General features: G+C 49.1%; 1 protein-coding gene and 1 pseudogene across 1 annotated transcript; one reads left to right on the top strand and one right to left on the bottom strand.

The window, feature by feature from the left end:
- Window positions 1-980: 980 nt before the first annotated feature.
- SLX4 (SLX4 structure-specific endonuclease subunit) lies at window positions 981-23,208 on the bottom strand. Its single transcript, XM_036019927.1, is given in 19 exon segments — window positions 981-2,149; window positions 2,613-3,023; window positions 3,595-3,697; window positions 5,910-6,083; window positions 6,086-7,354; window positions 7,357-8,029; window positions 8,031-8,126; window positions 8,128-8,155; window positions 9,445-9,614; window positions 10,447-10,593; window positions 11,555-11,640; window positions 12,079-12,304; window positions 12,887-13,206; window positions 13,309-13,517; window positions 15,634-15,852; window positions 16,742-16,931; window positions 18,866-19,090; window positions 20,499-21,223; window positions 23,129-23,208. Coding segments are annotated over 18 exon segments (5,271 nt in total). The 5' UTR covers window positions 20,845-21,223; window positions 23,129-23,208; the 3' UTR covers window positions 981-1,770.
- A 2,859-nt stretch (window positions 23,209-26,067) lies between these two features.
- Window positions 26,068-26,925, top strand: LOC114509662 (annotated as a pseudogene).
- The last annotated feature ends 340 nt before the right edge of the window (window positions 26,926-27,265 follow it).

Below are 27,265 nucleotides of genomic sequence, written 5' to 3'. Positions count from 1 at the left end.
CTGAGAATCTGGGATGCCTTTCTAGGAGCAAGGGCTCCCAGGCCTCTCTGAGGGGAGCGCACCCAAAACTGCATGTCCAGGTCCATGGTCTCCACCATGTCCAAGTCCACAGTCTCCATTGTATCTGGGTCCACGGTCTCCACCATGAGACAGCGAAGCTGGGTAAGGACCCCATTGCTTCCTATTTTCCTAATTCCACATTTCCCTTAAGCAGTCCATACTAGGGGAGCGAGATCAAGCCCTTCATGTAAGAAACTCATGGTACCTTCAAAACCAGGCAAGACTCCATCTTGAGTCTGGTCAAAGCACCTGCCAGTAGCTCTGTGACCTGAGACCTGGCGCTGCCTTCGTCGTCTGCCCCTGCGCCGTATGTGCAGGGTCCAGATGTTCTCCACCTGGTCACAGACCAGGACATGCGTGTTTAAGGAACCCCATTTTCACCTCCCTGAATGCTGCATGCCCGAAGCCTGGCTCCCAAAACCCTCTCCAGAAAGCCATCCCTTTGGGCCACCTGAGCACTGGCCCTTGTGCTGGGCACAAGAACAGGTTCCACTAGATGGATGGAAACACCAACCTGTTCCCCTCCCTCCTGGGGCCCTGCACCCAGGCCACAGTAGGCCTCACACTCGTCCTGTTAAAATGCAGATTCTGATTCAGTGGGTCTGGCGGTCTGAGTCTGCATCTGTGACAAAGTCCAGGGGAGGCTGCTGGGCCTTGGGTCTCCTTTGAGCACGAAGGGCTGGAGCTCAGCCCCTGGTAAGGACTGTCTTCATGTGGCTGTATGGACAGACAAACGTGGATGAATGAACATCTATTATGGAAGAACCAAAGTGAAACAAGGAGCCGGCAGGCCTGGGTTAGCCCTCAAGATAAAGAACAGGCACAAAGGCCTTCCGCAGACACACTTTGTGGACAGCAGGGAGCTGTGAGTGAAGCTCATGGCCAGTTTCCCTCATTGTTTTTCTAGAGTGCAAAATTTGGAAAGTTTTCATAAAGCATTTTTGTTTTTATTGCACATCATATAAAATGAACTACACTGTATTTAAAAGAGACAAACATTCACAAGGTACAGAGACCTGAATTCTTCTCTTCCAGGCCTTGCCCATGTCCCACACTGCTCCTGAGGCTGCCGGCAGCTTTAACACATACCAACCGAACCAGGTCACAGAGAATGTGCTTGTTCTGGGGACTTCACAGCTGTGCTGGGTCTTTCTGCACTGTCCAGTTTGGAGACTGCTGGTGACAATGACAGGCATCTGGGCAGGGCAGCTGGGCCGGCAGAGCACCTGGTGCACGGCAGAACAGGAGGCCTTTGGACACCTAGTCTGCTGGTGGAGACTGGGGTTATAGCGTAAGTGCTGAGAAGGAAGACGGACAGGGCAGACAGGACATCCATCTCAGGGATGGGCGGACTGCAACTGACGGATGTACAAAGCGAAAGATGTGCGAAGTCAGGCCTTGACCTGGCCAGCGGGCAGAGGCCCGCTGTCCTTCTGAAACACACACAGGCCTAACGGGGTTAAAGGGAGTAAACACACATGGGGTTAAAGGAGACAAAGAGGCGGCACCAATAGAGGGAGGAACCAAGGGCCCTAAATCCAGTGGGTGGCATGTTCCAATTCCTGCTCCAGGAAACGGAGTGGGAAGGAAGTTGATCCATGTCGGTGCCATCATCAGTTTCACAGGGGGAGCAGATGTAGTCCCAAGACCCAGGAACGTGTGTGGACGCCTGGATTACCGAAGGGACCACACACCCTCACACGGGCTCTGCTAATAGCCATGGGAGGGGAGTGGGCAATGGGCTGGTCGGTGTGGTCTGCCCCTCCTCTTCTTGCCCACGGGCTGCTGCTTCTTCCTCTCAAACTTTTCCTTCCGGGCCGCAGCAGTGGTGAAGGTGATGCAGTTGGCGTCCAGGAAATCCAGTAGCTTCCCTGTAGCCATGCGGATGCCCTGCTGCTTCAGCTCTGCCTGCAGCTCTGACAGCTCAAAGGGCTGGTACAGCAGGACCTTGCGGTAGAGCGCTGGTGTGGAGCGGATGTAGCACCTCACTGCCTCCTCCACGTCCACTGCCTGCGAAGCGCTGAGCCCCTTCTCACCCTCCTCATCTTCTCCTATAGACTCAAAGGCCACTCCAAACTCACTGGAAGAACTGAAAAGAACCAGATATTAATATTTTGTGATACTCCTTCCTTCCAGCCCACCTAAGACCAGGAGCTTCTTTGAAGAGTGTTTCTTTGTCCCCTGAGAAACCTTGTGTATGGCACGGACCCCCTAGTGCTGTGTCCCTGGCACACTAGCTGCCGGCCTGAGCAGGATCTTGTCTGAGCAGGAAGCAGAACCTTCCACCAACAGTGCCCTGTCTCCACCAAGGCAGCTTACTGGGCCGGCCCCACTCAAGGGAGCGTCCTGGGGGTTGCAGATGTGGGAGCTCCGGAGGACTGCTCAGGAGCCCACAGGGGGTTGCCCTTGAGCCCCACCTGGATATCCCGTAGTTCACACCCAGAAAACTGGGGTTTCTGAACATCAGCAATTGGGCTTTGCTTATGCCAACTCTCAGACCCACTGATCAGAGGACCTATGAAGCCACAGGCCCTGTCCTTTGATCTGGTTACCTCTGTGAGCTTAAGGAACTGTCACTGCTGTCCACAGAGGTGGCCGTGGATTCCTGGGAGGCTGGGAGCTGGGCATCATCATCAGGGCCTGGAGGCAACACTTTGGCTGGTGACATTCGAGGGATGCTTCCACCGGGCTGCTGCTTTTGATGTCGGGTGCCCTTGGTCTTAGCTGGTCCCTTGGACCTTTGGGGAACAGGGTCAGAAGGGGCCTCCAGTCTGGCACAGCCAGCCACCTTTGATTCCTTGGTGGTTTTGGTGGCGTGGGTCTGGCTGTGAGAAGCCTCCACAGGCACCTGTGAGAACTGGTTCTCATCCTCGGAGTCTGACTCCAGTGTCTGGTGAGTGTACTGGAATATTTCCTTCAGTTTCAGGACCATCTGGCGTTTAGGCAGAGGACGCACCCCGAACCTGAATGGGGAAACAGGTGAACTTCAGCAAAGAGCAAACAATTGTCCACAACTTAATGGCTTTGTGTAACTGAAATCCTAAATGCCTGCCTTCTACGACCACTCAGAGATTAGTGTTCATCCTGAGTGCCAGTTGAGCTTACTCTGAAGAATATTCCAGAAAGGCTGTTCCCCATGTTCTGAGTAATGGTGGTGGCAATGACTTTCTTGGGCCCAGCATGAAGTGTAGCATTCATTAGGATGTGAGAGTTTTGATCTCTTTAAAAAAATCACGTCTCCTTACTCAGATTGGTAAGGCCAGGGTCCCATCTCCACCCATGTGACATACGGGGACCTGCCACCTGATGAGTAACCTGGAGGAGTCTCATTTCTTAGCTTCCTGGGGCCTGGGTAATTTGGGGAACAGCGTGTGAAGAGCTGGCAGGGACACGTGCTCTCTCCCTACAGCGGCCCCCAACCACAGCCCAGGATGGGTCTGGTGGCAGGTCCTACAACTCCCAGCCTCAATACGCCTGGTCACTCGAAAGAGGGAAGGGACCACTAATAAGCAAGCTTTCAAGACCACCACCAACCTATCCAGCTCCTTCTTTAGTACCGGGGTCTCCATGATGGAATACCGTGGCATTGGCGTTATGGGTACTTTTGGGGGCAAGTTCTTCCTCCGATTAGCACCTTCTGGGTAGAACAAAAGAAACACATGGTTCAGCAGGAGGGACCTGGCTTTACCTTTTCCAATGTAGGTGTAACCAAGAGAAGGATGCACTTGAAGAAGCCCAGTCCCATTTACTCTATGAGAGCAGTGATGTCCACCCCTTCCCCGTCGGACTCTGGCATCATGTGTTCCGGTTAGAAAGCGTCACTCAACACACAATGAGGACCATGGCGGCCTTGTGCAATGCTGATGCTGTGTGAATGGGGCAGGGGCAGATGAGTGGTTGCCACAGGCTGGGGTGCTGGGACAATGGCAGTGACTGCCAATAAGTACAGGATTTATTTCTTGGGTGATATAAATGTTCTGGAATTAGTGGTGATGGATGCAAAACATTATGAGTATATTAAAAACCACTCAATGGTACATTTTAAAGGGTGAATTTTATGGTCTGTAAAAAATGTCTCGATAAAGCTGTTATTTTAAAAAAGGAAATGGGTAATTTTATGCCCTCACTGGTGTGGCTCAGAAGATTGAGCACCAGCCTGCGAACCAAAGGCTCACTGGTTCGATTCCCAGTCAGGGCACACGCCTGGGTTGCAGGCCAGGTCCCCAGTCGGGGGCATGTGAGAGGCAACCACACACTGATGTTTCTCTCTCTCTTTCTCCCTCCCTTCCCCTCTGTCTGAAAATAAATAAATAAAATCTTTAAAAAAATAAATGGGTAATTTTAAAGATAAATAGGACAATTAGGAAAAGATGACTTTGGTTCTTATCCTTTTTATGAGCGGGGAGCCCTTTGAGACTTCTATGAAAACAATAGCTCTGTCTCCTGAAAAACACACACAATTCTTTATATAATTTCAGTCTGTCACCCCATAAAGCCCGCCTCAGATTCAGACTAAGGCCTCTGGTCTAGTGTCTCCCCAGTGGTTCTCACAGCACCAGCTGGGAACCAGTTAGAAATGCAAATTCTTGGTCGCACCCCAGACCTCCTGAAGCAGAAACTCTGGGGTGGGGCCTGGCCACATGTTTTAATACGCTCTCCAGGCAATTCTGATGCCTACTCGAGGCTGAAAGTGCTGGTCAATGATGCCCAATTGGTGTAGGATTTTAAAAGAAAGTGAAACACCAGGTCGCAGGCAGATGCTCTGTCCATAGGCTTTGCTTCCCCATCACTAGTCACAGCTCAGTGCCGCTCTGCCCGCTGGGGAGGGGGCAGCACCCCGAAGGCCTACTCGAGGGGCTCTGATTCTCCCCTGCGACTGAAATAGGATGGGACGTGGCATCCTTCACCAAGTGTGAACTGAGGCCCGTAACAGGGCTTTCTCTCAGCCCCATCTGTTGTTTTTAAATTGAGATAAAATTCACATAATAAAATTTTAAAGTAATTCAGTGGCTCTTAGTATCTTCACATTGTTTTGCAACAACTACCTCTATCTAGCTGCAAAATGTGTTCACCCCCCACAGAGGAAATCTCGTAGCTAGCAAGCACCTCATTCTCCCTGAGGCCCCTGGCAACCACTAATCTGCTTTCTATCTCTATGGATTTGACTGTTCTGGCTCTTTTGCATAAATGGAATCATATAATATGTGCTCTTTTGTAACTGACTTCTTTCACTTAACGTAGTGTTTTCAAGGTTTGTCCACATTATATCACGTGTCAGTGCTTCACTCCTTTTTACGGCTGAGTAATATTCCACTCTTTGGATAGCCCATAGTTTATACACCTACTCAGTTGAGGGACATTTGGGTCCATCTTTTAGCTCTTGTGAATACAGCTGCTGTGAACATTTGGGAACAAGGATCTCTTGAGTCCTGGTTTTAATTATTTTGGATGTATATGTAGGAGTAGAACTGCTGTGTCATAACGGCAATTCTGTGTTTAACTTTTTAAGGAACTGCACTTGCCCAATCTCAAGACACACCTGAAGTGCGTACCTTGGCCTCTCATAGGTGCTGGTTCAGTATTCTGGAGTGGGGTCCACAGGCAGGGACTTTTAATAAGTGCCCTGGTGAGCCGTAGGGCCCAGGCATGCTTAGGGAGCTCTGACGTACTGGCTAAGCATATGTTTGACAGCAAGCCTATTCTCCCTCAGCTGTGGAGAGGGGTCTGCAAGGCAAGGAAGGGGCTTGGCACAGGTCAGCACGCCTTTCAGCGTTGCCACCCACGTTGTCATTACCAATTTCCACCTGGGCCCTTAGTGTAAAAGATAAACAACTCTTTCCACTACTCACTTGGCTTCTCTAACCCTTCTGATTTCTGACCTCCATCAGCTCTCGGTGTCTGGGCCAGAGAAAGAACCTCTGGAGACTTCTGTTCTTCTCCATCCCAATCATCCCACAGACGTGAATTCAAGAAGCTCAACCTGCTGCTCCCAGGGGAACTGGCCTGAGGAGATTTCTCTGAGATTTCCTTTGGCCAATGCCGCTTCCTCGAATGGGGGTGGTGCTCAGGAGTGCAGGGGAGTGGCAGTCACCACTGTCCAGGGCCTCCCCGGCCCTATTCCCTGGGCTACTGGTACTCAGGGGGCCAGTCCGCTCAAGGTTCAAACTGTCAATTGGGATTGGTGAGAGGGGCTCGGCATGCCAACAGCAGTCAACAGTTGGAATGGGGGGGTCGCTGTCCAGCACGGGGCTGCTGCTCGCCTGATGGGAAGCCACCTCCTGCTCATCTTCACTGTCTTCCACCTCCACCACTTCATTTGCTGTGGCCTGATTCAGCAGGCTCAGCCTAGGCAGCGAGTGCTTCAGGAACTGCCCACTGAAATCAGTGAGGGCTCCCGAGGTTGGAGAAGGAGCCGGCAGAGAAAAGTGTTTGTGGCTCCTGGGGTAGGGACTAGAAGGGCTTCTAGGATTGACAGAGACCGGGCAGGATGACGGTGTCTGGGGCACAATTACTGAAAACTTACTAGTGGCTCTGGGTCCATCTCTGTTTTCTAATGGGGCTCTGGGCTTGAGCTGAGCCTTTTCATACCCTGACATCCTGGACCTGAGGCCCAAGGTTTGGGTCTGCAATGAGTAGTCGCGGCTTCTGCCGGCAAGTGGGGTGGCGGGCACCAGCCATGAGGTGTCTGTGGTGCTGTCCTTGTCAGGGCTGCTCTTGGGGCTACAGAACAGCTGGGGCGTCCCTCTGCCGCCCACATAGCCCTGGTTCCTTGATAGCCGCCCCTCCTCTTGCTGTACTGGGGCATCTCTCCTTGGTGTGCTTTGGAAAGGTTCCTGATCTGCATCAACATCGATGATGGAGAACAGGTCAGAGAACTTGGGGCTAACTTCTAGAACATTCCCCTCTTCCACGGAACCATTAAAAACTGATTTTATTTTGGTTTGTTCTAGCTCTGGCTCTTCATCTGAGTCCAATAAAAGGATAACCTCATCTTCCCTGTTCATGTTGGATGGAGAATTCTGAGATCTAGAGCTCCAATGGCCAGGTTTTGCCTGAGTTAGGTCAATGGATGGAGACTTTTCTGATGAGATCAAGACTCCTTTATGTCTGCATTCCAACATGGGACCATGTTCTTTGCCCTTCTCGCACCCTGGATGGTTATGTAGCATGAGAAGGCTCTGGCCCCTCTTCTGCTTCAACGGTGAGTCCTGGGAGGCTGCCCTGGAAGCTCTGCCCTGTGACTGCGGTAGTGGCAGGGACAAGTCTCTTGTGCGATGAGGGAGAGGGTGTGGTTGGCGGGACTCCTGCCTGGAGGAGGCTGTGACTGGACGAAGCATGGATATGATGCAGGTGCCCACTGGCAAGTGGGGGGATGGGAGCTCTCCCCCGCCCTTTTCTCTGACAGTGCCATTGCCTCTCTTGTGAATCCTTATTATTGGGATGGTTCAGGGTATCCTACTGGAGTTGATAAAAAGGGCTGTTTATAATCATTGAAATCAACTGAGTACAAAAAGGACCCTTCCTTTTTCTCTGTCAAGTGGCCCTGAGACGGGCTACAGGAGCTAGTACGATCCAGAACTTCCTTTCGCACCTCTGCTTCCTCCTCCCCGTCTGAACACTGGCCCTTGAGTGGCGGGAACACGGACTGTCCCACATTTTTCCTTTTGCCGGGGGCCTCATCTCCTTCCTGCCTAGATGATTCCATCTGCTCTGCATTTTCTGACTGTTCGTTCAACAGGATGCTTGCTAGGATTTGCCCAGAACGTGGACCATCTTCCCCAAGCTGGTTAGTTTCTTCCTCGATCTCTGGAGCTCTTTCCCCCTGGAGCAGCTTTCGCTGAGTAGCTGCGAATTCATAAATTTCTTCCATTTCTGCTTCATTAACTATTTCTTTATCTTCTTCAAGACCCTCCGATTTCAACAAGGCTTCTGCTTCCTCCTCTTCCCCTACCCATATTGACCTTAGGAGTTTCTTGGAAGTTCTCTGCTCTGCTTTCACAAGCCTCGTCTTCCTTCTCCTTCCACTGTCTGCCCTCCGAGTCCTTCACAACAGATGCCTGTTTGCAACAGGTGAGCAAGCTCACTCACGCCAAACCTGCACCAGGAAACACCAAGCATCATCACCATCCTGCACAGAGGCTGCAACTGAATTAGAATTCAGGCAAGAATGAGAGTGCAAGTCCTCACAGGGAAGACAACTGTGACTCAGACCTGGCCTTCTCCCTGCTCTCCTGAAACTGGGATGCATGTGCAACACCCCAGGCCACTCAGTTCTAGAAATAGAGACTGGCGGGACTTTAAGGCAAGGCTCACTAACACCACTGCACAAACAGGAAGGGGTACATCAGGCTGAACTGCAGACAACAGCAACGGTGGTGCTGCAAAACTGGGGGGCACATGCTGCCCTGAAAGGTATCCAAAGCAATGTGACCAATGCAAGCCAAAGCCTGCTAAACCTGTCACAGGTTAGCCCAGGCCAATGAGTGTGCCAGTCTGTTACCTGCTTACAGGCCCCGTGGTCTAATCAGCACATTTGAAACCAAAGAGGCTGAACCAATGCTTTCCTAAGAATGCATCTGAGGGTTCTGGCCAGGTGGTGCAGTTAGCTGGAGCATCCTCCCATGCACCAAAAGGCTATAGGTTCGATCCCCAGTCAGGGAACATGCCTAGGTTGTAGGCTCAGTCCCTTGTCAGGATATGTACGGAGACAACCAATTGATGTTTCTCTCTCATGTCAATGTTTATCTCTCTCTCTTTTCCTTTCTCTCTCTCCCTTCCTTCCTCTAAAATCAATGAAAGCATGTCCTTGGGTAAGGATTAAAAAAATAGAGAGAGAGAAAAACGCATCTGAGGGATGACATGACCTTGGATAAACAGGGTTTTTATTCTAGAGGCCTTCATGCTTTGTCAGGAGGTAGAACATATTTTTCTGCCGAGTTACCTGCCGCCTCTCCTGAGATACTGGTGCGGACCCGCTGGGTAGGTGCAAATTCATGGGAGGTGGACTAAGCCCACTATCCACTTTTGTTTTCTGGGACCAGGGAAGAATTGCCACTGTTTAATCTCAGTGTTGGAACAACAGAGGAGCAGCAGCAGTATTCGGGGGGAGCTGAGGCTGAGGGCCACCCTCTCATCACACCCAGGGAGCTAAAAGCCACATGACTCAGCAGAGGACTCTTCAAGCAGCCTCGGCCTTCTTGCAAGAGTCCATTTCTGGCCAGATTTGCTAACAATGTGCCTTGTTCAAGGTCATGACTGGGCATAAACTTGGTACTAAAAGGAACACAAAAGGACTCAGCCCTGATCCTCCCATGAGCCATCAACCTGATAACGCTTGTCAGTCAATGTCAGAGCCACGAAGTAAATGGAAAGAACAACACAGACCTGCAGGCCAGGGAACTCAGCTCAGGGGCCAGCTGGGGCGGCAGGCCGGTGTCCGCAGTGTAGAGATACTGCAGGAACACACGGGTCGCCTCCGTGCTCACATCACTTAGCAGGACGCGCTGGGTTCTTAGGTCACCATCTTCTACAGCGAAGAATCCTTCACTGTTTACCTGAGGGTGAAATAAAGTACAGTTTACTGACTGGACAGGCATGACGTGGGACGAAGCAGATGGTCTTGGGGAGGGCGGTCCTGTGAGTCTCTAATCCTACAAATGGCCTCAGCCCAGGGACAAGCACTAGCCAGTGTTGCTCCATTTGGTTGAACAGAAATTCTGCAATTTAAGCCATAAAACGTCTCTGTTTTCTAAATCAAATCAGGGATAGATGTTCAAGAATCCAGATGATTCCCTCTTGACAAGACATTTCAAAGGCACTAGAACTTTCTGAGAGACCAACATGGTTTCTCAGATTCCAATAACACAATATTCAAGTCAAACACACGTCAACACAGACATGTCTATCAGAAGCTCAACTTTAAAGACGTCAATTGTAAGTCTTCATAGTTATGCAAACAGAGAAAAAAGAAAATTCTGGGGCGGGGTGGGGGAGGAGGATTTTTATTCAATGGTCCAAGAACAAGAAAATCTGACATTTCCCCAGCCTCATTTCCTCATACCACGTCCTAACCTCAAACATGTCTTCTCCACAGAAGTGTAACCTATGGCAACTACAAACGAAATGTTTAGGGCAGTGGGAGGAGAGCAGGGAGGGAGGTGGGTGAAAGCATGGGGGGTGGAAGTGAGGTGGCTCAGGAGCGGGGAGCCAGGGGGACAGGAAAACAGAGAGCTAGCCTGAGCAAAGAGTGATGAGGAACAGAGAGGCAGAAAGGCAGGGAGGGGGCGAGAAGGGCAGAGGGAGAGGGGCCAGAGTGGGAAGGACAGAGACGCTCAGGCGGGGATGGAGGGGCTGCACAGAGACACAGCTTGTTTAACACATACTTACATACTGAATGAGAAGTGGGCATCGGGCATAAAGCACAAACTTGTGAGCATACAGCACCTCCCCGCTGTCCATCTGAAACTGAACATCACTCAGGTGCGGGTTATTGACCATGGCACTGAAGTCAGCAACCAGCAAACCAAGGGAGAGCTGAAACAGGAGGAGAGCTGTCACTTCCATCTGTCACTTGCCTAACTGTGCAAGTTCCCCAACTGGGAGGATCCTAGGGTGGCCAGGCAGACCCCTGCACTCCTCTCAATAGGGTTCCTACATTGGATTCCACCTTTAAGTTACCTTAAGTCATTCAGCAACACAGAATGGCAAAACACTAACTTCTTTCTCAAATACTCGATCACATTCAGTTCTCTGGGCTACAGTGGGAGGGACCAGCAGATGGAGAGGCACGGGCGCTCTAAAAAGATGGAGCTGCAGCAGTGGTAGCTCCTGAGCACCGTGTGTGGCAGGCCTAGTGTTTCACAACATTGTTGCATGGCCCCGCGGAGAAACTTCCCAGCCTGGTGTAACAGATGAGGACCCCAGGCCACATGGTTCAGGGACCCGGTTGAGAGGAGCTCCGAGCCCCCTATGTGCCGTGGTCATCAGGAGAACTTGGTGTGATGCTGACATACTAATGGTGTGACAACCACTCTAAAGGACACCAACTTCTCATACAATTCATCACCAATGCAGAACATGAATTATTAAGGGGAGGCCGGCCCAGACCAGCACGTTGGAGGGGCAGAGTGGATCTTGAATGAACGAAATTCTAAGAAATGAGTGCACAGAGCACTCGGCAGAATGAGGTGACCTCACAGAGTAATGGTGGACCCTCTGGGATCCCAGGCAGAGCGGGCTCCCAGGGCTTGGTAAATGAGCTACCCCCACAGTTTAGTGACAGGATGGACAAAGCCTCATGGTGGAATCCCAACAAGGGGACGGGAGGTTGCTCTAGACTCTTGCCTGACTTGGCTCAAACACAGTCTAGGGGGCCAGCAGACTCCTGCAAGGGCCTGAAGGCCGGTGGTAAGCTGACGGCCCTGAACGATGACGAGCACCAGCAGCCAGGACTATGGAGCCAGAGCAGGGCCAGGCCCCACAGAGAGGTCCTTACCGAAGCCTGGCCGCCTGTTTCCAAGTGCTGCTCCTCAGCTGGCAGGACAAACCCAGTCAGTGGAAGGCCACCGGGCAGATCCATCCCTGAGAGAATGCGCAGGTTAAAAGAACGCCACCTCCTGGCAACGTCCACCTCCAGAGCATCAACTGTGGGCTGAGCAGACCCCAGAGGGGCCTGGGACTTCTTCAGGGAAAGTGATGCCCACAAACCACTTTTATCACCACCCGCTTCCAACAGAGAGAAACACAAGCAGTAAAATAAACAGAGCTAGGCTACCGATCACTCGCTCTGCACAAACGGCTCTATCCTTGGTTAAAGTTTAAGGAAATGGTGATATTGACCTGTGTCATATTCACCTTTGAGGGAAAAAAAATGAAAGTACCTAGAGAGACTACCGTTTCTCCCCATCATACAGGAACACACCAGGGAACCTTAAATCTGAGCTGCCTCATGGTCTTGGTCACAGGGTGGCGGGGGCCCAGAGGGTGGGGTTGGCCCATGTGTTCCATCCTGTGTCTCACCTGTGGTTCCCCCAGAGTCAGCCAGGGTCCCACTGCTGGGCAACTGGCTGCTGCTCAATCCCTCTCTTGCCAGGTCCATGAGGTCCTGCAGGGCCTGGTACTCCCTCTGGCTGGCAGAGGGTGGTGGGTTTCTGGGACAGGTGCTGTGGAGAGCAGGTGGCATGTGCACACCTGGCTGTGGATGGTCAGGTGACACTGGTGGCAGTGTGGGCTCCTCCATGAGACCCTGAAAGAAGCCAGAAGCCAGAGTGACCGTGTGACTGCCATAGCACCCACCACCCAGATGGCCCCTGATGGTGCCAGCCACCCCAGAGGAGCCCCAGGACGCTTTGCTTCATCACCATCTGTCAGCAGGACTCTGTCATGGCAGAGGCCATGCATCCACATCTCCAGAAACGTTCCTGGGAGCACCCGTCTCCTTCATGTCATCTAAGTGGCCTCAAGCCAGTAAATATCAACTCTAGGACCACCTGCATCAGGCTTGTCTGGTTCCTGAGCCCCATGACAGGCAGACCGTGTCGGCCCTCTGGGAAGGGGCCTGTGATCATGCATGTTAAACAAACTCTGCAGGAACACAATACGTTTGGGAACCAGTGGTCCTCCCTGTTCTTACCAGGAGAGCTATCTAGTCACTGCCAAAGGAAACACCCTATGGCTGACACCCTTAGGCTTCTTCCTTTTCCTTCCCCTCCTTCTAGAAACTTTCTGTCCCCCCGCTGCTGATTCCCAGTGCTGCAATCCTAGAGCGGCCAAACCCTCCCCACACCGCCCATAGCCCAGCCACATGTGTCTGGAGGGGAGGGCACACCTTGGTGGACTGCTGGGGTGCCACAGGAGGCATCAGGCTTGCTGTGTAGAAGGATTCCGGGGCCCAGGCCCCAGTCAGGGCGCTGCCCTCCCACAGAAAGTTCTGCTTCCCTTCAGGTGGTTGCAGACACCTGCTGGCCTTTTCCAGCTCTTCCTTTAAGAGTCGGCTTGCAGGAAGCGGTGGTGTACTGGACAACTCTACTTCCTCTTCCACAAAGAGCTGGGCCACACGATCCTCAATCTGTCTTCCTGTGGTCTCCGAGTCCTGGACTAACAACTGGGGTGGGGAAAGGGGTGCTTTCTTCTTGCGACCCTTTTTCTCTAGAGAAAGAAAAGTGACAGTTAATAACAGAGTCATCCATATAGCCTGAGGCCCGACAGCAACCCTCAGCCAGAGGCAGTAAGGCTTGTGGACACACGTACCTGTCGTCAGTCTTTTCCTCTCAGCAACAGCAGTTCCCGGTGTGAGCACCGCAGGCACAGCCGCCTGCTCCATCTCGGACCGGGACAGAGCCATGGCCACCTGCAGGTCCTCCGATAGCCCCTCAGGCTCATTGACCTTCCGCCTCTTCTGTGGCTCCTTCTTCTTGGGGGCTCCCTTCCTTTTCAGACCTCCAACATGACTGCTAAAGCTTAAAAGGCCGCCAAACAGAAAGGTTAGTGATAGCCAGAGTTGTGAGCACATCCTATTCTGAGGTGGTCACCACTGGACCAGAGGGGGCTGGACCCCTTCTCCTGTTAGGGGAAGAGAAAACGGGTCAGTGTGGACCCTCCAGACAGAGGCATTAAGTGCTCTGCAAATTCGCTGTGCTCCCTCCTTGCCTCACACAAGCTCACACAGTCCTTGGCCAAAAGTTCAGCTCAGTCCAGGCACGGAAGGGTCTGGGTCCTGCTGTGTGATTCTGCCCAGCCAGGTTGGGGTGGCAGTGTTGCACCTGCACACCCTAGATGTGGCCAGGCCCTTCCAGTCGAGTCAACATTTCATGGCTCAGTGACAGCACCCCGGATTCTCCCAACTTCTGCCCATTCATACTTTAGATGCCCCTTAGGGGGTCCTGGACACATTGGACATGAAAGGATTCCTTCCCTCCTACAGGGGCTGCAGGGCAGTGCCTTGGCCCAAGGCCTGAAGGAAGGGTCTCTCAGTGTGGATCACCAAACTGGTCAGCAGGCTCAGAGGCCAATGGACAGTGACCCGTTTGGCTCAGAGATTTACTGAAAGATTTTCTGGCTGGAGAGAACCTAGACTGCCCGCTGACTCCCAACAGGCTGGGCAAGAAGCAGAAGGGTAAAGATGAGAAAGAAACCAACAGCAATCCCAAGATCACCTTCCCTGCAGCTGTAGGGAATTCTGGAAACACCTCTGGCCGTCACAAAACCTCATGCTCTCCACTGGGCCAGTGGTGGCTCCAGAATCTCAGCTATCATCTCAGAAGATCTGCGGGAGCCCTAATTCAGTTCTAACTTCCAATAACCACAGCCTCCAAATGGGGAAGGAGCCACCCCAACCTCCCAGGGCCCTGCCATTATGTAGGCTGCACCTCTGGACCCATCGGGCAGGGCCTGGGCCCTGATGAAGGCAGGTGAGGGGTGTAGTGGCGAGCTGGGTGCTCTGACCAGCATGTGTGCCCTGGCCAGGGAGTCATGACCATCCCGCAGTTCCAAACACTGCAGGCTTGGCCTTAGGGCAGGGGAGGCGCAAAGGCTCAGTGAGGGAATCCATTTGTAGATTTCTATTTTCTTAACAGCCTTCTAGAAGAACCCTCACACATCTTGATTCACTTCTTGGATGTATTTAAAAAGCAGATTTATTTTATCTGAGTAGTTAGATTCAGCGTGGTCCTGGCAAAAGGTAAGTAATGGCGTAGGTAACGTCTATTCTCAGCCTTGAGGCTACCAAGTCTACAATGCTAGTTAGTGCTGATATGATAAAACGCAGACAGACTCACCAGCAAAGACTTAGCCTCTGCCCTTCCCATCTCAGCACGGACCCAGCTCACGTGCCCAGAACCTGTGTGCAAGGCAGTGGCCAGGACAAACAAACCGCCCTTGGCATTCCCTTTACTCTTGACAGCTTCCAAGAAGTCCCAAGCCTACAGCAGTCCAGGGCTGAAGCTGCCCGTGCTCCCTATAACAGTGGGGTCTACTCTGGCGCCCACAGCAGCAGGGATGGTGCAGCACAATGCCGACCCTCCACCACTTGTGTGCCTGTGGTCTGCATGCTAAAGACTTGTGTCATCAGCAGGGCCTCCTATTTTAACACTTAAGCTTTTAATTCATGCAAATATTTTGGAAAGGCCTATGGTTCTGTCTCACCAACTCTTTGAACTGTGCTGAGTAATCTTACATTAACAGTATGAAAACTGGACTACACTGAGATGCAAGTGAGGCTGTACCACACATGAAACATGTGGTAAAGGGAATTACCAAATTCTTAGCTGCTCTGGAGAGCACTGACCGCAGGGCCTTGGGAATGGAAAACTCTCAGAGAGAAGGATCTCAAGGAAACCAGTCCAATCGGTCATTTCCACAGACACAGCCACGCCCACATGGACCACTTCAAAGCCATGCAGGATGCAGAATTCGTCCCCTCCTCCATCTCTGTGGGGACCGTGACTGATTTCCTCCTCATGCTTCGTTTCCAGAATCAAAGAGGGCTCTATTGTCCTCTAACACTACATAAGGTTTTATTTTTTCCTTTAAAAAACAAATCAGAGTACTTCTTTTTTTCCTTTTCATTTGACTCACCTCGATGCCTGTGCCAGTGTGCCGCAGGCCCCCTCGGGCTGAGCTGTCTGCAGTCGCACGGCCTGGAGCAGCAGCCGGGGGCCAACCTCCATCTTCACCGCACACTTTTTCACGTGACTGATTCTGCTCTTTGGGGTGAGAAATGGCTTGCCACAAATTGGGCATTCGGGGACCTGAGGTGCAGTAGGTCTCAGTGCCTTTTCAGCCTCATCCAAGCACCTGAAGGAAGACAGTAAACACCGGAGAACCGCCTTCCCTGGTGGGTCCACATCTACAAGGACATGCTGTGGGCCAAACCTTATCCCCCACAAGCCAGTTCCTCCACACAACTCGTGGTCAGCCTCCAGATATGGAATTTAGGAATCTGTTAGCAAAGATGACTGAAGAAAGCAAGGACAGATTAAACACAATCAATCACAGAGTCACCACACAATCCAGCAGTTCCACCCCTATGTGTGTAGCTGCAAGACCTGAAAAGAGATACTTAAGCCAACACAGGAAATGCATGTTCACAGCAGCTCTATTCACAATACGCAAGTGGTAAACAATGGAAAAGTCCATCAATGGATGAGTAGAGAAACAAGATGGAGTCAATCCATACAATGGTATATTACTCAGCCATGAAAAAAGAAAGCATGGACACATGCTACAACGTGGGGGAACCTTGAAAACACTATGCTGAGTGAAGGGAGCCAGACACACGAAGGCCACACAGTGCGTGATTCCACTTATGCCCAGAACAGGCAAATCGATAGAGACAGAAAGCACATTAGTCATTGCCAGGGGTTAGGGGAGGGGGACATGGGAGTGAGTGCTAATGGGTGCAAGTTTTGTTTTTGGGGTGGTGAAAATATTCTAAATTGACCATGGTGATGGTTGCATAACTCTGTGAATATTACTGAATGAAATTCCTTGAATTAACCATTCTAAATGTATTAATTGTATGTGAATTATATCTCAATAAAGCTGTTAAAAAATAAAAAGCAAGGGCAGGTTGACACCAACTCTGAGGTGCTACTGTAAGGAGTCTCAAGATTACCCCGACAGCCACAGGGGCCCCTGGCCCTGGCCATACCCACAGGAGAGGTGACAGCTGAGCTGCTCCTACCAGTTCACGTGCTGCTCCCTCCGTGTCACGTTCATAGCTGAGAGGTCCTTCTGACAGATCTGGCAGAAGAACAACCCCTTCTCCTCCAGGCCGTCGTCATGTGTGGAGGCTCGTTCCTGCTGAAACTCCTGCTGCAGGGCCAAGGCCACTGCGCCATCGCTCTCTGTGGCGGGGAGCCAGGGCCCAGACCCTGCGGAGAGGCACGAAGGTCCTTGAGGATGAGCTCATCCTCAGACCCCTGCGCATCTGTCAGATCTCGCAGGGCAAGGACAGCGGGTGCTGCGTGGAGAAACTGGACCCCGTACTGCTCTGCCTCGTGGCAGGTACCACCCAGTGAAATGGGGCAGGAAATGGGGCTCCTTCAACAGCACTTCTCAAACTTTGCTGTGTGTAAAAATCCCTGGGGACCTGGCTAACATGAAGGTTCACATTATGAAGGTCTAGGTGGAGCCTGAGCTCCTGAATTTCTAACAACCCCAAGTAAGGCTGATGCTGGACGTCCAAGGCCCCTCTTGGAGTATCAAGTCCTAGAGAACTTGCAATATGCCCATTTCTGCGCAAGTCAGCTGCCACGGACATGCCAGGTTTATTAGGCTCTATTCCAACAAATCCAAGTTTTCTCTTCAAAGTTCAACCTTTCCTACTGCTATGACCTCTATGACCTTTGTTGCCCATCCTGGAAGAACCAGGTCAGAGTGAAATGCTTTCAGGTGGCTCCCAAGGTAGCATGCCTACCTGCGCCACCCCGTCACGTCTGATATTGCTGAAGCAGGCCCCTGGCATTCACAATGGATATGCCCTGAAAACTTCATAAATTCCCAATTCTTGAATATTACTAATGGCCTGTCATTCTTTCCACCAAAGACAGAAAAACATCATGGTTTGAGTCCCCTCCCCTTTATTTTTTAGCGAAGCAGTGGTTTCTCTCTTCTGAGAATTATTGGGTATGACATGAAGATATATGGAAGCAACTGAGTCACATGTAGGAGAGGCGCTGGGCTCACATACTGGCTGAGCAACTCCTCTGCACCCCTTGGGAGTTCAAGGGCTCAAGGACTGATGCCACAGCAGATGTCACCTTGTGTGAGCCGTTGGGGCAGCCTGAGAATCATCCGTTCTCCTAGGGTGAAGTATGCAAATGCAGTCCCATGAGACCACACGCTCATTAGCCATACACCTGTCAGCACAGTTTCTTCCTATTCCTTTTCCTTTTATATATTTTCATCAAAAATAAGGATTCATAGTGTCTAGGGGATAAAAAGACTGGAACCACCAGACATTATGTGCTTCTTGGGATGGTGCACAGCACCTGCAAACCGCTGATGCCCAATGGCTTAATCTGGAGCCAATGAGACCTGGCATTTCCTCAGTGTGATGCAACACAGAGGCTGCAGGAAGGGGTTAAATGGCATCACGAAGAAACAATCGAGCAAATCCAGAAAGTGGTAAATTTTAAGACAATTACCTGGACTCTTCAAAAAGTATCATTACACCAAAGACAAAAACAAGACAAGGGGACTGTTCTAGGCTTTAGACCTTAAGAGACTACTGGCTACGGCCACAGAGAATGTACAAACTTATAGTTCTGACAAACCCTCGGACACCAGCTACCAAAGCCATTCTTGGGACAGCTGGGGAAATTTGACTATGAATTGGGCACCAGGCAACATTAGGGAAATAGGTGCACTAATGCTACTGTACTTATGGAGAACCCAGGGGTGGAGCGCCAGGATGCCTACCACTTGCATTCACATGGTATGGAACAAGCTCATACCTTTATAGAGGCATAAAAAAATATATGGCAAAGTGTTAAGAACTGTTAAATTTCCGCTGAGGACATAGAGGGTTTGTTGTAAAATATTCTGTGACTTTTCTATACGGAAAAAAATCAAAAGAAAAAGTCAAAACTAAAACAAGAGAAAGAGGTACCTTGTCAAAGAAACTAAGTGAGTAGTGACCCAGGGACCTTTTGGTCTCAGGCTAGATGACACGAAATGGCAAAGGCAGAATGCCAGGCAGAGCCCACCCTCAGTACAAATGCAGTGAAGGTTGGTTCCTTCCTGTTCCCCTTCCTCCAGAATTAGAACTTATTCCTGTTGGGAATACAGAAAACTCCCATCATACCGTTCCCCGCCATCATTGCCTCTGCAGGGCCCTCTGGGACATTTTCTTCAAGCGCAGCCTGGAAGGAGCACCCATCCGAAGCATGTTTCAACCGCTCGGGGTCTGCTCTCTTGAACTGCTGCATTCGCTGCAGGACCACCTCGGCTGCCCGGGGTTTGGAGGGACTTGGCACCATCGAAGTCAGACAGGGAGGTAAGGGCTGGGAGTTGCTGTTAGGAGCAGCCTCTGAGGAGAAAAATATTCACATGTGTCCGCTCTAGGTGGAGAAACAAAACATTCTACCACCAAATACAGGTTAGGCATAAGTTTCACAGTGGTCCTTTACCAACTAGTTTAGGTTTAACCCTCAAGTGTGAATAGGACTAATTATCTCTTGGCAACCTCACTGTTTGTGGTAAGAGAAGTGTACCTGTCACAAAGGTCTATGACAGGAGAAGGAATGGAGAGTGACCGCTAACGAGTATGGGGTTTATTCGAGGGTGATGAAATGTTTTAAAATTAGGTAGTGGAGATGATAGCGCAACTGTGAACATACTAAAACCATTGAACTGTACATGTCAAAAGAGTGAAATTTACACAATATGAATATCTCTATTAAGCTGTTATTAAAGAAATATTAATGACAAACACTTATATCTTTCTAGAGCAGAAGTTCTCCTTTAACTTGGCGGACGGCCCCCAGTGGGGATCCACGAAGCCCCTGAAGTTGTATGTCAACTTTGCAGATATGCGTAGGGGTGCAGTTTTCTGTGGGAATCTTACACACCTTTCACTAGACTCAGAGCCACACTCCTCTCAGTGAGGAGCATAAAGGACCAACAGCATTTTGGCAACATTACTGAAGCCTTACAACAGCCTCTGGGAGCTAAGCCTTTACCACCACTCCATTCAGAGGTCATGCCAACCATCCTGGGAGCAAAATATTATGTAAGATCAGGAAGTGAAGGTGAGAAAAACTTAGAAACAGAAGTTTGGAGCCCAAAGACCTTGCTTGTTCTGTATTAGATATGCAAGGCTGGTTTTCAGTTCTGCATGAAGAATATACGCTAAGCATATGGTTAGGTACATCAAGGTCAGCACAGTAAGAAAGTTGCTTTAAATAAATGAACCCCCCCTCCAAATGGCAGGGGAAATAAAAAGGTATTTGGAAAAGAAAGAAAGAACTTAAAGATTCTCCTGGAACTTAAGCTCATATGGCACCCACTATGGAATGATTTAGAGGAAATGGGAGAAGTAGCATTATTTTCATGTTCGTGTAACTCATATAATGTGAGTCAACTATATAGTGTAAACATTAATAGGAAACTGAAAGAGGGCCCCAAACATAATCATGTGGAAAACTCAAACAGGGGTTCTATTTTTTATGACTATTATTTAAAACAGGAGTAGGCAAACCATGGTCCTTGGGCTGGCTGCCTGTTTTGTGAATGAAATTTTGCTGGAACACAATTCATTCACGCACCGTCTAGGGAATTGAGGAGTTGTGACAGAGACCATATGGCCCACAAGGCCAAAAAAGTTTACCGTCCTACCTGGCACTTTGCAGAAAATTTTCCAACACCTGGTTTAAAATACCACAAATCACCACTGGCTTCCTCTCTGGAAGTCCTGGCAGTGTTTCTGGCTGGGTTACCTGTCTGGGAGCTCCATGCACTCTCCCGGAGCTCAGAAGAAGCAGGCATACTTCCTTCCCCATTCTCGGGGGGAGCTAGTTCACTCTCTTGCTGCTTGAGTGCCCCTTGTTTTTTCGTCCTTACAGCCCGGCTGCCAGTTCGGGTCTTCCTCTCCCTAGGGCCTTGAAGGGTTTTACTCTTGGTAGCAGTTGGTTTGGCTCTTTGCGGTCTGCTTGTTGTCTGAGTGCTGTCTGAGGCCTTTCTTGTCTTCCTTTCCCCTGACACTTCCTTGGAGCCATTCTTTTTCACCCTTTGGAAAAAGCTGGCACAGAGTTCCTTAAAATCATCATCTGACTCATCCATCATCTGAACAGTTATAACGCTTGCAAAGTGGTTTTCAGAGGACTGAGGGTCAATCTGGGGGGCCAAGAATGAGCCTAGCTGGGCCTCATTCAGAATCACAGCTTCATAGGGGTTCTTTAAATCTCACTGAGATACCTGGAGAGTTTGCACAACTGAGAAAAAAAGTACTGTTTTCCCCTCCATAATGATTTAAAACACTTTTCTTCAATTTGATCCTGTGCTAAACAGCATGTTTAAAGATTCCCTCTGTTCAAGTTCACATTTGAGAGGTTTGGTTGCCCAATAGAAGCCTCCGAGATAGAACACATACGAAGTTGATTCTCAGGTCATTGTCCAAGATCTCCATGGTGATAAAGCACACTTGGTTCTTTTAATTTCACATCTGTGGAAAACCAAAAGCATCTAGGTGTAATTAGACAGATACTGTCATTTTGTGCCATTTCTTCTGAGAAGGCATAAGAGCATGCAGAGTATGGGAGTAACAATGGTACAGCTTGGTTAACATAGACCCATCATCCTATAGGACATCACAACACAACGTGGGCACAGGGGTTGTCTAAAAACCCATCAAAGCATGTCCTAGCCCAGACAGAAAAACATGGGCATCTTGGGAGAGTATTGTTTTTACTGAAATCTGGGGAATAAGTCCCATGAAGTGCAGTCACCACAAAAACATGATGATTCCCAAATCCAGAAAAACTCTCTCTTAGGTCTATGCTGGTCCAAGGCCTCTAGCTATCAGAGGCTCTATCAGCAGGCAGCATAATGAGAGAGGGAGAATGAGAATGAATATGCTCTAGAACACTCAGGAACAAATAAAAGGTAAGAACACAGGAGGCTCATCCTTCATTGACACAACCAATTTTTCCAAGTCAAAAGAGGCCACTTTCTCCATCCTCTTACAGCAGCAAGAACTCTCCAAACCCAGGTGACTAGAATGCTGTCCAAATGCAAGGCTTAGGCCTTACGGGCCTGATTATTTACATCAGCACAGTTTAGTGGGGTTCAAAATCAAAACTGAATGACTCAGTGGCAGCAAGTTCATTTCAAATTCAATAATGTAGTCTCCACTGTTCAAGTAATCCAATTAATCATCTAGTTTTCCTGTGCTAGCCAGACACAGTCCTACAATCTACTTAGCATGGCTGGCTCATTCACATCTTCCATGTCACCTCCTTAGAGGTGCTTCCCCTCATCCTCTAAGTACACTCTCTCCACCCCTATTATTTTCTTTCATCACAGTTTTCACAATAGCACTTATCACAAGTTATGATCATATGTAACAGATAACATTTACTGAATGCTTACTATATGCCAGACACCAGTGCAACTGCTTTACAAGTCCAATTCATTTAATCCTTGCAATCTATTGTCATCCCTTCTTTACAGTAAGGAATCAAGCATAAGAATGAGGAGCTGGCTCAAGATCACACAGCTTTTGAAAGCAGGGCAGGGATCAAACCCAGGCATTATGGTTTCAGGGTATTAACTCTTATTCATTTACTTATTATCTGCCCCCTACTAGCTCAAAACTTAAAGAGGGCACACAGATTCATATATTTTACTATATATTATCTTTGGCTGATAGGCACCTGACTTGTAAAAAGTCCTCGTCAATTATTTGTTAAATTAATTAACTGCAAAGAGTTTGGTATAATAGCAGCGAAGAGAAAGTGGGGGTGGGAGAGAAGGCTTCGGCAGAGATCCGTGTCCTAGCGCTTGGAACATTAAGCTAACCAAACAATTTTATCCTGTTGGATGTGGAGCGCTATGGCAAATTCCACCCTTCACACTGCAGTCTCCACATCTCTGTTGCTAAGACAGTCCATCTCCTGTATGTACTCAATCAGCATTTGCCTAACGAAGTAGCAGGTCCTACGAGACCCCAAGTTTCCAGAGGGCCGGCGACTTTTGCCTACTTGGCTTTGGTACCTACGGCTGCGCCAGGCTCCCAGTGAACGCAGAATGAATGGGAATGTGAGGAACAGACCATTCCGTTCCCCTCAACCCGGTAACACACGGGAAACGGGCAGGGGGCTCAGCCTGGGGAAGGGCTGCCAAAGACACTGATGACTAATTCCGATCGCCAGACTGTCCCCCGAGCAGTGACTCCGTGGGTATCTGGATTCCCCCCTCCTCTCCTCCCTTCAGGCAGCCAAGGCCTCCTCCACCCAAGCACTGCTCCTGCCTCTACACCGCGGCTAGAAGGGGTTGAGAAAGGCCGGAGATTGCTGGATCTCCAACACCCGGGTGCATACTCTTTGCCCCAAAGCCCAGCCCCTCCTACCTCCGGCGCCGCCGCGGCACCGTCTCAACGGAGAGTCTCAAGCCTGCGCATGCGCCGCCCGGCTCCCCAACCCCCCCTCCCGCAGAGAATTGCGTCTGCGCAGGCGTTGGCGCAGGCTCAGAGCGTTCTGGGAGGCTTGCTTCCCATCTTCCTCCGCGGCCTAGGCGCGAGAAGGAGAGCGTTTTCTGGGGGCCTAAGGCGTAGCCAGGCATTGCGCCGCGGGGTGCGGTGGAGTGCGAAGTCTTAGAGCCCTGTTGCCGCAGGCCTGAACGGTGGCTGCAGTGGCTGCAGTTGCTGCAGCTGCGTCCAGGAAAGTATTAAATATTGAGGAAAGGTCGGGGTGAGTTTAGGACACCGCCGCAGTTTTAAGCTGAATTTTGGGTCCACCACGGTTTACACAGGAAATGTTTGCATATTCAGCGATGGTCCTTCCAGCACACCTGCCTGAGGAATCAACGAGTAAACGGAGGGAGGAAGGATTTGGAGGCGCACCAAATGAGGCTTGACAGGGAGGGAGACCTTTCTTTCCGGAGATGGTAGCGAACAGGTGGAGCCCTAGAGGTTGGGAGGTGTACGCTGGAGAACCTTCTTGCGCGTGGCGAGGCCGAGGTGATGCCCATAGTCTCCAGTCTGGCTGGAGGGGTTCGCCACTGGCCACCACATTAAGGTAGTTTACAAATCACATTAAGGTTTTGTACTTCAACCTGGGGTCACTTGAAGACATTGAAGATTTTTGTTTTAGAGAGTTTTACTTGCAGTGTGAAAATGGATCTGGAGTAGCAAGACTGGAGCCTTATTAGGACGCCGTTATAATCTAGGCGAGAAATGAAGGTGTCAAGAACTAGAAGTTGGAAGGAGAAATAGGCATTTGAAATGCCATGACCTAATTATGTGTTAGAATTTGTAGGTTTCTGGCCAGAGTACCTTAGTAGAATGTGGTCCAAAGCACTGGAATAATGGAATACAGGAAAAGTAAGTTGGGAGGGAAAAGAATACATAGAGGTTTTTAAAATGTATACAGTTCACATAAAATTCACCCTTTTAAAATGTATGATCCAGTGATTTTTAGGACATTCACAAGGTTATGCAACCGTCATCACTGTCTTAATTCCAGAGCATTTATAACCCCATTTGTAATGGTACAAATGGAAATCTTAGTACCATTAGCATTCCTTCCCCATTTCCCTTAACTCCATCCCCTAGCAATCACTAATATACTTCCTGTTTCTGTGGATTTGCCTAGTGTATACATTTTATATAAATGGGTTCATTCACACAATATGTGGCCTTTTCTGTGTGGCTTTTACTGAACATACTGATTTTAAGGTCCATATTGTAGCATGAATTGATTTATTTCTTTTAATGGCTGGATAACATTTCCTTGTATGGCTGTACCACATTTTGTTTATTGTAAGTTGATAGACATTTGAGCTGTTTCCATACTTGGCTATTATAAATGCTGCAGCTGTGAACATTCATATACAAGTTTTGTGTTTTTAGTTCACTTGGACATACACCTAGGAGAGTGATTGCTGGTCGTACTACATTTGGTTCTGAGTGCTGAGTATGAAATGCTAATAGAACTTTCAAGACCTTTTCTTTCTTTTTATTTATTGATTTTTGAGAGAGAGACATCAGTTTGTGGTTCTACTTATTTATGCCATTCATTGGCAATTCTTGTATGTATGGGCCCTGACCTAAGATGGAACCAGCAACTTTGGCGTATCAGGATGGCATTCTAAACAACTGAGCTACTCAGGCAGGGCCCAAGAGCTTTTTCTCTATGAAGGAGTTTAGGAGGTGTTACTTGGTTTTGGAAACCTAAGTTAGTTTGTAATATAACTTCCAATTGATTGAATCAGTTAGCACAAGAGTTGTAGGCAGCACAGAGGAATAGGTGGGGTGAGGTGTCTCATTTTTAGTGGCAGGATTTTAATTTATAGAGGTGCCTGTGTGACGACATGGAGAGGCCAATGCCATTGAAAGAAGAAGGTATTACATTTCCAGAGAGAAGAGGCATGCCACACCACAGGATGGTTTTGGCCAGGAGGCAGAAGCAGGAGCTAGGGGAAAGCTTAGGTCAGACCCTTTGTTCTGTGAGAAAGGCAAAGCAGGGCAGGGTAAACCTTTTAGGACTGGCTAGTTTGAGTAATTTTGGCAGGTCTAGGGCAATAGGAATGGTTTCTAGTTGCCATGTACCTGGTCCTGGGATGATTTAGGGCAGGGGTGATATTTGCTTGGTCTGTGAGACTTAAAGGAGTTGACTATTTTGCATATGAGAGGCTGCCCCCAAGTAAGTTGAATTCTATGTTTAGGAATTAGCTAGCCCTGGAAAGGGCAGTCTTCCCACCAGCAAGATTTTTACAATGTCAAAACATCATAAGATACAGAAAAAAGAAATTTAAACATGATGAAAGCACAGGGGTGTGGCTGGGATGATGTGAAGAACAGTTGCAAAGGTGGCACTTATTTTTCTCCAAATTGAAAATTAAGGGCCTGAGTCTAATTTGGGATTTAAATCTCTTAAGAGGCGTGTAAGAAAACCTTCCTCTTCTCCCACAATCTAACCATAGAGTATTTTTTAAGCAAAACGAGTTAGCTGAAATGTAGAGAAGGGAATGTTCCTTAAGCCTTAACATTCTCAACTTAATTACCTATGGAATATTTTAATCTGGAAATGCTTGGACACCACCCTTAGACCTACTGACAAATCTTGGGCAATTTCCAACCTGTTTTACAGATGATTTTGATGACCTCTAGATTAGATACTAATTGTTCACTACATTTAACAAATACCTGCTGGACAAATCTTGTAGACTAAATATGAAAGAGATGTCAAAAACTGGGTGAGGAAAAGCAGATCAAAGTGGTGGAACTCATTTGGTGGCCATGGAGACGAGAAGTCAGAGCTCCACCGCCACCTCTGATCCGTTTGGTACTCACCATCGTTGCTCTATCTGATCCAGAAGGCGAAGCTGGCAGAGCAGGCTGAGTGAGTGCTGTAATGACATGGCCACCTGCATGAAGGCTGTGACAGAGCAGGGCACCGAGCTGAGCGAGCAGAGCAGGGCACTGCAGCCTGCTCTCAGTGGCCTACAAAAACGTAGTCGGGGGCCACTGGTCCACCTGGAGGACCTCACACAAGAAGTTGCAGCTGATTGAGGACTATGGGGAGAAAGTGAAGTCGGAGCTGCCATCCATCTGCACCAAAGTCCTAGAATTGTTGGATAAGTATTTAATAGCCAACACAACTAATCCAGAGAGTAACATCTTCTCTGTATTCTACTATGAAGATCTCAAATAACCCAGAGCTTGCCTGCACACTGGCTAAAATGGCTTTCGTTGAGGTCATTACAGAACTCCATACACTGAATGAAAACCCATACAAAAACAGCACCTTCATCATGCAGCTGCTTAGGGACACCCTCACATTATGGATATCAGACAGTGCCGCAGAAGAATAGGATGTGGCAGAATGGGCAGAAAACTAACTACATACAGGGTGTTGTCCTTCTTCCCTCCAGAAACCTTTGTACACATCTCCATTCCTTGTTCCATTTGGATTTGCCAGAGCAAAGAAACCCATTCATGTGTATGGAATCAACTGTTTATAATAGTCTTTCCACACTGCAACTTTGGGAAAACTCCCATTCCTTGGTTTGTGTTTGTCTTGGCCTTCCTGGTGTGCAGTTACTGCTGTACAAAAGTATTAATAGCTTCATTTCACATAAACATAAGTAACTTCCAAACACATAGAGGACTAAAAATGTATCTGGTATTAAAGTAATCTGAACCAATTCTGCAAATGACTGTTTTGTATTACTGTGAAGACATGAAAGGGTAGTTAATTACAGTTTAAAGAGTGTTTTACATAACTTCTTAATTTCTACATTCTCTCCCTTGCTCTTTGGGGGCTTTCTTTCAGTAGGCAACTTTTTCTTTTGGGTAGGAATCCAGAAGTATTAGATTGAATGAAAAAGCATTTGGCATTTCTCGGCTAGGGGTCATGAATTGAAATGCCTCCTGTGTCATACAGTGGAGGGCTTGTATATCTGTAGCAACAGGGGGTATCCTCCTTTACTCTTCATTTGCTGCTGTTTCAGTTGACAACTTCCTAATAAAAGTTCACTTAAACCT

Source organism: Phyllostomus discolor, chromosome 3, assembly GCF_004126475.2.
Source record: "Phyllostomus discolor isolate MPI-MPIP mPhyDis1 chromosome 3, mPhyDis1.pri.v3, whole genome shotgun sequence".
NCBI lineage: Eukaryota > Metazoa > Chordata > Mammalia > Chiroptera > Phyllostomidae > Phyllostomus > Phyllostomus discolor.
Note: the sequence above shows the minus strand (reverse complement) of the source record. Positions and strands in the feature narration are given on the sequence as shown.